Source organism: Trematomus bernacchii, unplaced genomic scaffold (assembly GCF_902827165.1).
Source record: "Trematomus bernacchii unplaced genomic scaffold, fTreBer1.1, whole genome shotgun sequence".
Classification (NCBI taxonomy): Eukaryota; Metazoa; Chordata; class Actinopteri; order Perciformes; family Nototheniidae; genus Trematomus; species Trematomus bernacchii.
The window spans coordinates 2,777,779-2,791,127 of NW_022987607.1; the positions used below are offsets into that span (position 1 = coordinate 2,777,779).

At 39.6% G+C, this 13,349-nt stretch overlaps 1 protein-coding gene across 3 annotated transcripts; it reads right to left on the reverse strand.

The window, feature by feature from the left end:
* Positions 1 to 396: 396 nt before the first annotated feature.
* Positions 397 to 10,954, reverse strand: LOC117482920 (CMP-N-acetylneuraminate-beta-galactosamide-alpha-2,3-sialyltransferase 2-like). Of its 3 annotated transcripts, none has more exons than XM_034131164.1 (7): positions 10,889 to 10,954; positions 4,718 to 5,006; positions 3,742 to 3,861; positions 2,093 to 2,260; positions 1,226 to 1,265; positions 1,020 to 1,139; positions 397 to 682 (listed from the first exon to the last, which is right to left on the reverse strand). In XM_034131164.1, the coding sequence occupies exons 2-7, from the start codon at positions 4,735 to 4,737 to the stop codon at positions 512 to 514; spliced, it is 639 nt and encodes a 212-aa protein (XP_033987055.1). In that variant the 5' UTR covers positions 4,738 to 5,006; positions 10,889 to 10,954; the 3' UTR covers positions 397 to 511. The 3 variants fall into 3 exon arrangements, with proteins under 3 accessions (XP_033987055.1, XP_033987053.1, XP_033987054.1); XM_034131162.1 differs by having other exon boundaries at positions 3,742 to 3,938; XM_034131163.1 differs by lacking the exon at positions 10,889 to 10,954 and having other exon boundaries at positions 3,742 to 3,938; positions 4,718 to 5,126.
* Between the last annotated feature and the right edge of the window lie 2,395 nt (positions 10,955 to 13,349).

The window sequence follows — 13,349 nt, forward strand, 5'->3', positions numbered from 1 at the left end:
TTAATGCAAAACAGACATCACTTTGTGGCGTTGTACTGAAGGACAAGACACAAATGACTCCCCCAAACCTAAATGTACAAACAATAAACATTTATGACAATAAGAAACAAATGGGGCGAAGCCTGCGAGCTAGTTCAGCCAGTCAACTCGAGCACCAATGATACATTAACACGTGACACACCTCGTCCCTCTTACTGCTGCTGTGTTTCATGTTGCTGCTGCTCGTCTGCCCCACCACCACCCCAGCTTCACCCCAGCTCCACCTGTAGGCTCGGGGGATAGTTATCTAATCATCACTCAATGTTCTTTGTAAATCTGTGGAGTGATGAGGCCCGAGCCTAGACGCCAAACTCAAACTATATGCTGCTTCTAATAAACATATTAAGAAACACGTGAGTTGTCTGACTGAACTTTATTTATTTTCATACTACCACACCAAACTCCCCTTTTTCTTGTAAAATGAACATGATGAATAAATAAAGTCGTAGGTAATGTTCGTGGCAGATTAAGATTACCATCCTCTGTATAAATTAATTTTCTTTCGCTTAAATAGTTCATTAATCTTTGCAGCCTCAACAGATCCAGGATGATTGCCAGTTTTTGTCCGTGGACTAAAATGTACTTCTCCAAAGTAATGGTTCCACATTCCTTTACTGTCTGCTCCAAACCCGAACACACTGACCTGTGAAAACAACAGGAATACACTGAAAGTTATATGGATTTAACTTGAAGATGAATATTATCATGGATTTTATAACCTAGCTTTGTGGAAGCGTTACCAATCTGACTTTTGAACAATTAGCTGTCCTCATTAACATTTGTGTGAACATATGACAATGAAAACAAAAAAAGTTATATTTTATTTAGAGTTAAGTTGTAGCAGTAGCCCAGAAGTAGTATAAGCCCCAATATTCACTGTTAGAATACATTTAGATTGGCTTATTATTAATTCTAAAACGATTTGACCTTATTGTTATATCATTTTTTTCTTTTATGTGAATGAATAACAATGAACCTACCTCATCGCACATGTAGATGCTGAAAATTAAAGTCAAAAAGCCAGTGGATGGATATTGGCCCTTCCTCTCGAGCCAATTCAAATGAACGTAATTCATGAAAGCCGGACTGAGGATCATCACCTGTTCAGGATTAAAGTAGGACTTCATTTTGACATTCATCAAAAAGCGAATTAGCATAAATTGTATAATGGAAAATACTCACTCACCAAATCTTTGTTAGCTTTTAACCCTGAGTTAGCATTCTTACTGTTGGAGGAAACATGACATGTTGTTCAAGTCTTTCTCTCTCGAAATGGTTTCAAATTAGTCCATTTTGTTCTAGCCTATACAATATGTCTAACAGATCCCAATATCAGCCTGTAGTAGGCCTGTAAGGCTATGGTTTTATAGTCAATGAATACATTTATTGCTCAGATAACACATGTTAGCACTAACTATGCTAACTTTAAATTCTGTCAGAATGAGCAGAGGTAGGCTCGTGGAAACGGCTGTAGCCGCTGCCCTTTATAAGCTTACTCAAAACAGCCCTAGGTCATACACAACAAGTTGAAAGAAGAGCTGCAAATATTCAGCGACTGCGAATTATCTGTTGTGTGACTCAGGATACAGTTAGCAGCACCTATGCGCAAGAGTTTTGTTTGCACAATAACAGGTTTTGTCCCTGCATTAACATTGTTTGAGATTGATTAAATCCACCTTCTGTGGTGACTACGATTTTGATTATGGTTGTTTGTTTATGCTTGCTGTCATTGAATGTGTACTTTGGCAATTCTAAATAAATGTAATTGCGTTGTTGTACAAAGTTAAAATATTAGCCCAGCATCTCGTTACTCTGTAGCCTTGTAAGCTATAAGTACATATTGATTAGAACCTGCTTTAAACAACCATCCCCCTGTAGCTCCTGTGCTGTGCAATATTATTGGTCAGTTGGTGCATTGCTGTCATAAACATAAAAACTTCTTCTGTGATGTTTAAATATCAGCCTTCCCTATCCCGAGCCTCACCAGCTGCCTATTATTATATTAATACCCAACACTATATAACACACATATTATATCACACACCAACTGTACCTTGGAGTGAACGTCTTGATGAGCCACTCTAAATCCCTTATCTTGAATGGGAACAGCACAAGATGAGTGTTGTTGTCCAGATTAGTAGCACTCACTGGAAACATCACCCGATGTGTTGTTTTGTTTCCTACATCTCTCTCATAGCCTATGGTCGGGCCGTCGTTGATTCTAAATGGTACAGACAGAGGATATACATTTGTACATTATGGATTTAAAAACAAAAGCTTGGAAGTCGCTCACATGAGAAGGAAATATGGAATCACAGCTTGCTTGTTAGTGGCAGATGGATACATTTGAGGATTGGCTGAAACGTCAATTTAAGGTCACGTATTATGAAAAATCCACTTTTTGATGTCTTTTATACATGCATATGTGTCGTCTCTGTGTTAAGAGATTCGACTAGTTTCAGGAAAAAAGCTTCTCTATGTTTTTGACCTGATCCATCAATATAAAAACCTGTCTGAAAATGAGCTGTGAGACTGTTAAACAATTGAACTGCTGAAACAACTTCAAAAACATTCATCTGCTACTTAGTAATATATATCTAATATCTAATATATATCATTCCAATAACTTGTATATAGACTCGTACTGCACTATTCCACATGCTCACTTTATTTTATAACTATTTTTCTTTTTGTATTGCTCTTGCTATCTGTATTGTTATTATGTTGCATTGTTGGAGAAGCCTGTGACATAAGATTGATCAATGATGACATGTTTTGTATATATCTGAGACATATAATATACTGTTGAAAAATAGTATAATAGGGGACCTTTAATATATAAGTAATATAATCTAATGTCAGGATTCCTCCTTAGTTCTCAAAATCAACTTCCAAAATAATGTGCAGTTCACTTAAAGCTCACCTATCATGCTATATTTTAACAATATATTATAGTCCCATATCTTTGCAAAACATGTCTCTGAAGTGTTTTGCTCAAAATACCAAACAGATCACCCATTGTAGCCTCATACCCCTCTATTTCAGCCCTGTTACAAATGTGCTGATTCTGGGTCTGGCCCTTTAAATGTAACCCGAGCTGCTGCTGGCCACGCCCCTCTGGAGCTGCTGACCACGCCCCTTTGGAGTCCACATGCAAGCAGTGAGCTCTGTGAAGAGAAGAGTGTCTACTCAGCAGAAACTCAGCTAAACGTTGCTTAAATTAAACGCCATATCATGTTCCAAACCACATCAAGGATTATTTCTGAAACAGTATGGAGCTCAAACTCTTTTTCTCTCTCAGGTTTACCACAAGGTGAGTTCCTTTTTATTTCCTGCTTTTTCACACATACTCTCTCCAGTACAGGTTAGCTCTGAGTGTTAGCGATGCTAATGTAAACAAAGACCATATTACTTCCAAAAAACGTTGTGCATTGTTTCTGATAGCAACGTTTCTGATTGGGCCGTGGGTGTAAAGCCCACCCACATTTCAGATATTACGTCATATCGGACGCAAATCTGGATCAGCTCCGTTGTTCCCCCATTTTAAAGATTTGGGTACGGAGGAAAAGAGAGAGGGTTGTATTTTCGGACACTTTGTGAGTCTCCTTACACATCGGGGACATATATTTATGTATAAAAGACATCAAAAAGTGCATTTTGCATAATGGGTGACCTTTAACACTGAAGCTGAGGATTTATTACCTTATGACGGTATCATGGAAATCTATTAGAGGTCCATAGTGTGATCCCTTCAAATTACCAGAATTTCCCACCACAGCACAAGTCCTGCAGCGATTAGGGCTGTGTTTTGGTGAATCATTTCTGCGTGGGAAGATTTCAAACACTTTATTCACTGTTTTATTGTAGACACCGAAGCCGCGTCTGTCTCCCTGTATTCTCTGAAACACATAACAAGAACAGATTGTCTTTAACGTTAACAATGATGTGCATGCGAGCAGTGATACTCTCTTCAGTACAGGTTAGCTCTGAGTGTTAGCGATACTTGCTAATGTAAACAAAGACCATATTACGTCCAAAACACGTCGCATTGTTTCTGATAGGACCGTGGGAGTAAAGCCAGCCCACATTTTAGTAATGTCGTCATGACGCAGCAAATCTGGATCAGCTCCATTGTTCCCCCGTTTTTAGAGATTTGGGTACGGAGGAAAAGAGAGAGGGTTTTATATTCTGACACTTTGTGAGTTCCCTGACACACCGGGGACACATATTTATGTATAACAGACATCAAAAAGTGCATTTTGCATAATAGGTTATAAATCAAATGATTGAGTCAATAAACTATTTTTATTCTTAGATCATAAATTAAGGATAAGTAGTCGTTTTATCATTACCTTCAACATAACTCTGTAAAAGGTTATTAATGCTCTTGACACTTACAGCAAAAAAAAAGAACAAGGGCCATATGTGAATTATTTTTTGGAATTCTGACTTTTCTCAGAACTAAAAGAAAAATTAACTTTTGATCAGATCTCAAAAATAGTTTTTCCATGTTGCCCTAATTCTCTTTCACATAAAGCTGCAATTGTATTGCAAGATGCTGATTTGGAGGAAAAATGTAAATACGCAGTCAGTGATTATTTTAGTAATATTATTTTGGGAAACACAGAAGTCATATTACTTATACGTGTCTTTAAAGATTGTAAAAGTTGATATTTACCTGATACCATTTAAAGTCATCCGCTGAGATGTTGTTTTCTGGTGTCAGAATGGGATCTGGAGAGGCTTTCATCAACTCAGTAAACCATGGCTCATACTCCATCATACATTTGCGACATGCACAAAGACTTTGGTTCTCTCGAGGGGAAAAGGACTCATGGTACACAGATGAAATCCATGAAGATGAATGAAACACTCCAATGGCAGTGATCCACAATAGGAACATCCAAAACAAGATTGTTCTCTTCATCTTGGCAACTGGAGGTTCTTAAGTGAGGATCACATACAATCTGTGGATACAATATGTGAGAAATACAACGGTGAAATAGGTGAATGAACGGTCCTGACAGCAAAACAAAGACATAGTTCACTCAAATTGTTATAGAGGAACCCCCTGAAGGCTGGTGTTGCTTTTGAAATAAATTCAGTCAACACCTTATTTGGGCTGCTGGATACCACATCGTTCTGTATGTGTTTCAGTACTGGAGGTGCTGCCAACCCTCACGCATTGAGCGTGAGAGTCACGCAATTAACCCATATCTCACGTACTGACGCCACGCATGCCTTTCCTCACGCTAAGTTTTCGTCCAAAATAAATGTATATAAATATAAAATTAAGTGAAGGAACAGCAAACCGAGCGGTGTACGAAATGAGACGCTCTGGTTAACGGAGGACTTCCTGTTTGCGTCACCTGACACTGACGCCCGCGGTCCGTCGCCTAGCAACCTGGACAGCGACAGCCTGTTGTTCATGTTTTACAGGTAGTGGCGGCGCCAGAGATTTTCTTTTGGGGGTGCTGTGGGGTAGCTTGACGTTTCATAGAGGGTGCTCAAACATTTAGGGTTTCCCATTAATGTACCGGGCGCTACAGTGGAGTTTTCTACTGCAACACTCCTCACACGCACATACACAGTACACCCGCGACTGTTACAATGAGGGCTCGATAATCAGCTCACGTAAGCAGGGGTAAAGTGCAGTTTTACAAGTGGGGGGTGGACCTAATATCCTCCTAGGGGGGTCAGGGGGCATGCTACCCCGGGAAGATGTTTTTTTTAAATATTGAAATTAAATGCATCAATCTGGTGCACTTTGAGAGCAACATTAAGAGATCTATGGATACATCTCTCAACACCCATATGAAACACAACTGTAAACAGATTTTCTTTTTCTTTATGGCTATTTACAAATCACTCCCCTTTTAAACTGTATTCTTGTTTTACTGTCATATAGTATTTCATAACTGTTTTTCATTTATTCTTTTATTGTTTTTTAACTATAATGATCATATTGTAACGTTCGACATAGGGAGACGGAAATAGGCTTCAAGTTCTTGGTGTTTAATAGCTCCTTTGTTCGCACACGGTCACAGGTTACATGTTGTTACAGGTTGCAGGTTCATCAACACTCTACTCCACTCCCGTCCCTAACTCACGCTCACAGCAGGGTCAACGTCACGACACCCCCAGCCCTCCCCCCTCTGCTCCCCCAACCACAGGCCCGCACACCGACCAGCATTACTGTGCAGCTCTGTGATTGGCAGAGAGACGAGGGACGCTTGAGTGACACACCCAGCACCCTATGCAGGGTCGCTACACTATGAAGGTATGCCTCGGAAATAATTGTTTACATAGGCCTAAATGGGTGACCAAACCGTTTGAGACCCACTGAGATAACTTAGACTAAAGTTAACTATCTAAACACTCAGAGAGTCCGACACAAATACAATACTTTAAGTATTGTATTTGTGTAATATTTAATAGAAGGTACTTCTGTTTGATATAAGCAGGGGTGCACACAACTTTCTCAGTGAGGTACTCAGATGAGTACCTGGAGTCAGTGTTTGGTACTCCAACTTCTGACGATTGTCAATGGGGGGGGGGGTGGCGTCAGTGGAGTACAGCGCTTCGCGATTGTCAACGGGGGGGGGGGGGGGGGGGGGGGGGTGGTAGTAGAGTACAGAGCTTCGTGACCGCGGGGCATGTGAACGTTGTGATCAGCTGTTTTAGCGCAGGGCTGCTGTACAGACCGACGTTAACAGCAGCCCTGTCTGTGCTAACGGAGACTGACTCTCGTCCGGTGAACTAACCGCCTTCTGGAAAAGCTTCACATTTACGTCGGTACCAAGCGGCAAACTCTGGGGAAGAGCCGGGACGCCAATGCGGAAGTGCCACAAACTGCAGTTCATATATTGGCCGATAGGCGCTGACTGCAGAAAGGAGCAATTTCCATAGAGCCCCATGTTAAAATGCCCAATTTCACAGCCTAAAAAAACATGTTTCTACCTATGGATCCAATAAATATTATTATGAATATAGTTAGATTCCACCTTCATGATTATGGATCTGTGAGTGAATTGTTTTCTAACACGACCCTTTTATTTATATTAGGTCTTAAAGTTTTTGCATAAATTAGGGCGTGGTCACTTTGATGGACAGGTACGTGCCTCACTGTCAGCTAACAGCAATTTGTCCACTCTGCTAGGCTACAACGTTAGTTAGTTGTAGTTGCTGTACTTGACCCTTTAGCCGTGTTCGTGGTGATTGTGCCTTTTAGGGAATATTGTTACAAATACCAGACAATTGAAATGTAGTGCTGTGCGCTTGAATGTACTAACAGACCTTCCAAGAAGTCTACTCTCAGCTTTTTTCGGTGAGTAAAATGATAATATTATACATGTTAATCCCGTTAGCAGGTGTTTGTGTGCTTGTTAGTTTAGCTTGTTATGTAGCTTATTATGTAGCTTATTAGCCAGCTAAGGACGCAACCCTTTATACATGTGTATATATATATATATACAGTTTAGTTTATGATTCAGCCTTTTATAGTATATGGCTGTGACGCCCATAATGCTAAACGGGAGCAAATGTTAAAAGGGGACCCAATTATCCCAGTGGTGGCCGCCGGAGTCCACGCCGGCCGAAGCTAATGGAGCCGCAGGGGGCTAGCTCGCTAGCGCGTCCCGGCGGCTCCGTTAGCTTCGGCCGGCGGCGGAGTCCGGCATTATAACTGGAGATCAAGGAATGCAGCGAAACGCAGACTTGGTTCGCCTGCAGCCCGCTGTAGTATTAGCTAAATAAATTATGTTGAACAAGGCTTATTAAGCTGAACATCGCCACAATTGTTCTGCTATGTATCGGTACTTATTTTATTTGATTAACGTGTGAAGGACAAGCATTAAAAATAACAACAAATAGCTCATTATCTTGCAGATTGTCTCGTTTGATTATGAATGTAACGTTTATATAGTGGAACTACACTGTTTTATCAAAACCAAAGTGCCACGCAGTAACTTGGTATGCATGTATTTCAGCAGGAAATGTGCATTACCAAATTGGTATCAAATAAACAGTAACACAACAGCATTGGTAACACAACTTCCAAAGTTACAGTAAAATAAAAAGAACCCTGACTCGGACAATACACAATCCAACATGTTCAACAGAAGATAATAAGTTATATTGTTTGTACACATGGTTCTTTACATATATATCTGTTTGTTTAAAGTTTCCAGGTGATGCAGACAGGATGGACCAGAGAGTGAGAGACAGAACTGGACTCCTCACAGCAGTGAACTTCAGCACAGGTACAAATACTCTTTTTTCATACTGTACAAAGAATCAAGAAAGATATTGGTTTAAATAAATGAAGTATTGACTTTAATACACTGATATACATTCCATTAAACAATACTAAATACTAGATCACCTACACATCAGTGAAGTTGAGGGTTTTTTCCATGCAAAGGGTTACATTTAGATGTTAACAAGCAATATGACTGTCAGCTTTCTAATTTAAGGTATTGAAGGCAAAGCTATTTAACACATAGTGACAACTGCTATTTATCTCTCAATATTGTCTGTAAAAAACGTGGTAAAAGTTATGATTTCAGTGAGAGAACAGAGCAAGCTTCTACAGTTGCACTAAGTTTTGATAACAGTTAAATATTATTTTGATAATAAAATATATTTCAATGTTGATGAATTTCATACTGTTCATTCATAATCTGATTGTCTTTGTAGCTCACTGTTGAAATAAAATAAAACATTACAATTACAAAATAATTATATCTACAGCCCCTAAACACAAGCACACCTCTTTCATAAATAACACACTTGTTCTGCAATAATATGTTTTATGTTTCCTGTAATTTTTGTTAGGAAAGGACATGCCTGAAAGACACGACTCAACATTTTCTCCTTCTCTGAGGGTCAAGAAGAACATCCAATAGGAAAATTAAAAGCTATTGTTATGAGATGTTAAGACCAGTACAGGACATTCACTAAGAAACTACTTTTATTGTGAAGTCAGCTGATCGAATGCACCTATTTCCACATCTACACTCCATCAGCTGATTATTTCTATTTGCCTCACTTTATGAGCTTCACAACATGTACCTTGTACCGCAGAGTTTGCAACGCAAATAAATGGGGCCAATCTTCAGTCGGATGTGAATGTGTAATCTAACATTTTCAGTAAGAATAATGGACAAAAGGAGTGCAAATACAAATTCAATTTATTGAAATCTGAACCAAAAGTTAATCAAACATGTTTTAAATAAAAAAGCACATATGGACAGAAGGTGTAAACCTATTAAATGTATAAGTAAACACATTTAGTCAAATAAAGTGACAGACTAGGCCTGATAAGGTGGTATCAGCTATGCATGGGCTCCTCCATCAGGCCTGGTCCTCCTCGCTGAGGAAAGACCCTCAGTCCTCTCCGGCCAAACCAACAGACAGGACGTCCATCACACGGAGGTTTCTCCCTGAAGTCTCTGCAGCTCTCTGGACACCACGCTGTCTCAATCCGTCCACACTGAATATGAGGGGAAAATGAAAATAATAAATGCTTTAGACAATAAGAAATATAAAGTTGACTGTTGAGTTGCTCAGTTTTTTTAGATTGTCAATACTATTACTGTATAACTAATATCCCAGGTTAAGAGGCACCTTCAAATAAAGATTGGTCTTTAAATACATTTTGTCTTTTGAATTGTTTGTCTAAAGTCAAGGATCTAGAACTGGTACTTATAGTTGTAATGATACAGTCTGGTTATAATGCTGTTTGGAGGAGGCCTCACAGGTAAGAACACTAACTAGCTACCATCACATGCACCTTAGCTTAACTTAAATGTATTAAACGTATAATTAAGTGATAGCAAAATATAAATAACTAATGTCATGCAAACATATTAATATTTGCTTGATTCCAGTGTTGCATTTAGCACATTACATACAAACGTTAAGGGATTTTAAGATTCTGAAGTATTATGCTAAAAACTCAATAACTTAGATTATTATTTATAGTTTTGCTGAATAGTTTCATGTCCGCTTACCTTAGAAACGTAAAATGTGACGGCAGTGTGCTGATGGGGAAGCATGTTAGCTTAGCTTCTTAGCTTGAGCTAGCTCTGTTACTTCCCAGCTGGAGGCAGAAGGTCCCGCCTCGGCTCCGCCTCTTTGCCCTTATTTGGAGCAGGATGTAGCAGGCGGGAGTTAGACTCAGACGTCACTGTCGAGCCGTTAGTGGCCGACTCCGCCTACTAAGGGCTTCTCGGCAACTCTGCAGAATCCTATGGGTGACGTCACGGACCCTACGTCCATTTATATATACAGTCTATGGTCGGTACGCAAATGCGCTTTGTGACACAAGTGACGGTACGCATTTCAGATTGTTGCCGCGCATGCGTACCTGCGTACCAGTTATGTGCACCCCTGGATATAAGTTCTGTTTTCTCTATTGTGTTACTGTGCTGTTAAAATATATATCTCCTGTGACTTGATCACACTGTGTACCAAGCAGGTTTGGGTTCTGAAAACAATTCATATCATCGGACACAGACCTCTCTGGTGACATATCTTTAAAGTAAAAATGGATGTAGGGCGTGTTGAAAGAATATAGTTTGGCCTGACTTTAAAAGCGAAAGAATACAATGAAATGCAAAACAACTAAACATTTTTAAGGTTGGTAAATGTCTTAAGTCAAGTTAACTATTCTCAAAACAACTATACTATACCATGATACTTTATTGTAAGATCAAGTCTAAAGGTTATCTTTTATCATAGCAGCTCCATTTACAACATCATAAAGGACAAAGATTAATGACAAGAAAACATATGAAAGACAAACACACCAACAGTTAACATATGTCCACATATTTGTCACTCTTACCTTAACAGACATTCCATTCAAATACAGGAGTCCAGTTTCTCTCCCTGTGGCTGCTGAGGAAGGAAATGAACTGTGCAAACATTAGTGATGTGTCGGTCGCGAACGAGCCGGCTCAAAGAGCCGGCTCTTTTAAGTGAACGACGGGAGCCGGCTCGCGCCCGCGAACGAGCCGTTTTTTTTTGTTATTTTGTTGTTAAGTAATACAAGACAGAATGATATGATCTCCGCGCTACAGCTGCTCCGTGCATGCATGCAGTGACATGTAATATCCAAGGATTAGAGACTGTTGGATGCTGCTGTTTTGAGCATTGCAATACATTTATTTGTATTATGTTTTTTTATGATTAGAGACGGTTGGATGCTGCTGTACTGAGCATTGCAATATATTTATTTTCACTATGTTATTTATTTATGATTATCCTTGGGCTCAGCAAAGATTTGATGTCAGCTGTTGCTGTCTTTTTTTCTATAGTTACTACTGAAATAGAGCCCTGCTGTTTTGTCAGGGCCTTTTCTTTAAATATAATTTTAAAATGTCGATACAGTAGCCCCTTTTTTAAAATGTCTATGCTTACGTTTTTATCTCAATCTCAATCTTTATTTATTTATATAGCACATTTAAAACAACCTTCAGTTGACCAAAGTGCTGTACAGGCAATACATATTAAATAACACAATGGGAGTACAATAATAAAACAATAATTAAAAACATGATAAAAAGCACAATAACTAGAAAAATATTTTTAAAAAAACACATACAAATGTAAAAATGTAATGTTCAACTAGTATTAAAAGCCAGTGCAAAGAGGTGAGTTTTTAGCTGAGATTTAAAAAGTTCAATAGACTCAGCAGTCCTGATATGTACTGGGAGGCTGTTCCACAGTCTAGGAGCTGCAACACTGAAAGCCCTGTCACCTCGGGTTTTGTTATAGGTGTTGCTATCTGCTTTGTGTAGCGTGGTTCTACAAGCAAGTCTGTGCATTCATTGGGTGGTATCAGAGAGATACAAGGGTCTGTAAATGTAATGAAAACAATTGGCCACATCAAATAATTGATATTAAACATGTCATTTTTACTTTTGAATACTTCAGTACAAAGGATGTATTGAATAATTTAAGTGATATGTGTACACATATAAATCATTAGTCAAAACAAGGCTACATTTGATTGAATTATAAAAGGTATAATATGTGGTAAACTGAAGAGCCGTTTGGGAGCCGAAAGAGCCGGCTCTTCTTGGTGAGCCGAGCCAAATGATCCGGCTCACCAAGAAGAGCCGGAATTCCCATCACTAGCAAACATGAAACATGTCATCCCATACAAAGACACCCAAAACAATGGGTGTGTTTTGGCAGCCTGCCAATGGGAAGTGGATAGATCTGAGCACACTGTGTTGTGACCTGGAGAGCTACAGAGTCCATTGGGGGGAAGAGGGGGGGGTGGGATGTGGGGAAGAGGAAGAGCAGCCATGTTAACAGTGTTATGGCTACAGATGTAATATCTAACTCAACATTAGCCATGACAGTCTGGGCTTAGCAAGGGCCTTAGAAAACATACTCTAAAGGCCAAATCCAAAAACAGTGATACTGACATTTTAGCAGTTCACAGTCTTTGGAGATGGTCTTTCAGGCAATTGGCTAGTGACTTTAAAAAAATATCATTTCCCCTAGGGGTGAAATTAACTCTATCTCGCAAAAAAAAGCCCAGGACTGTCATGTCTAATGTTGGAGTGGTCAACAATGGCACAATTTAGGCTATGAACAAAAGTAGCCATAACACTGTTAACAAACTTCCGGGCCTTGTCAATTTTGACAGGATTTGCACCAGCCCTCCATCGGCACCTCTGGTTGATCTGGGAGAGCATGATCTTCATGCCAGGGTGCCGATGGTGAAGCTGGTGCAGGTCCTCCTTCATCTGATTCACCAAGTGAACACTGGGCACATCCCCCAAGTCGTTGCCGCCACAGTGGATGAGGAGGACATCCGGGGCTGCTCTTCCTCGCAGGGAGTTGGAAAAGAAGGGGAGGAGACCTCTCCAGCGCAGTCCACCCCAACCGAACCAGCAGGCGCGAAGGTCGAGGCCAAGGTTGCTGCCGATGGTCTCTGTAGCTCTCTGGGCTCCACGCCGGACATAGCTGTCTCCGATTATCCATACAGTCACTATGGGAGGAAAATAAATGAGAGTAACAAATGCTTCAGATAATGAGGAATATCAAATTAAGTATAAAGGGTTGCTCATTGTGTTCCTTTGACAATAACATACAACATAACATATGAAATCACACCTGACGTATATATATATATATATATATATGTATATAGATATAGTATGTTTGTGTGTAATGTCAACCATCTGAAGTCATGTAAAGTAAGCCAGGACCATCAACTTACAGGTTGTGGAGGAGGTTGCCATCTTTTTTTCTTAATGTTGAAAGAAATAAAAATGGTTTAATCAATATAA

Bases quoted from the DNA above. Each gene is read 5' to 3' on its own strand.
- LOC117482920 (XM_034131162.1), bottom strand. From the start codon at position 4,966: ATGAAGAGAACAATCTTGTTTTGGATGTTCCTATTGTGGATCACTGCC. The intron at 2,261-3,741 runs GTAATAAATCCT...TGTACCATTTAG, and splicing joins TTCCATGATACCGTCATAAG to AATCAACGACGGCCCGACCA. The intron at 1,140-1,225 runs GTGAGTGAGTAT...AATCCTGAACAG, and splicing joins TAAAAGCTAACAAAGATTTG to GTGATGATCCTCAGTCCGGC.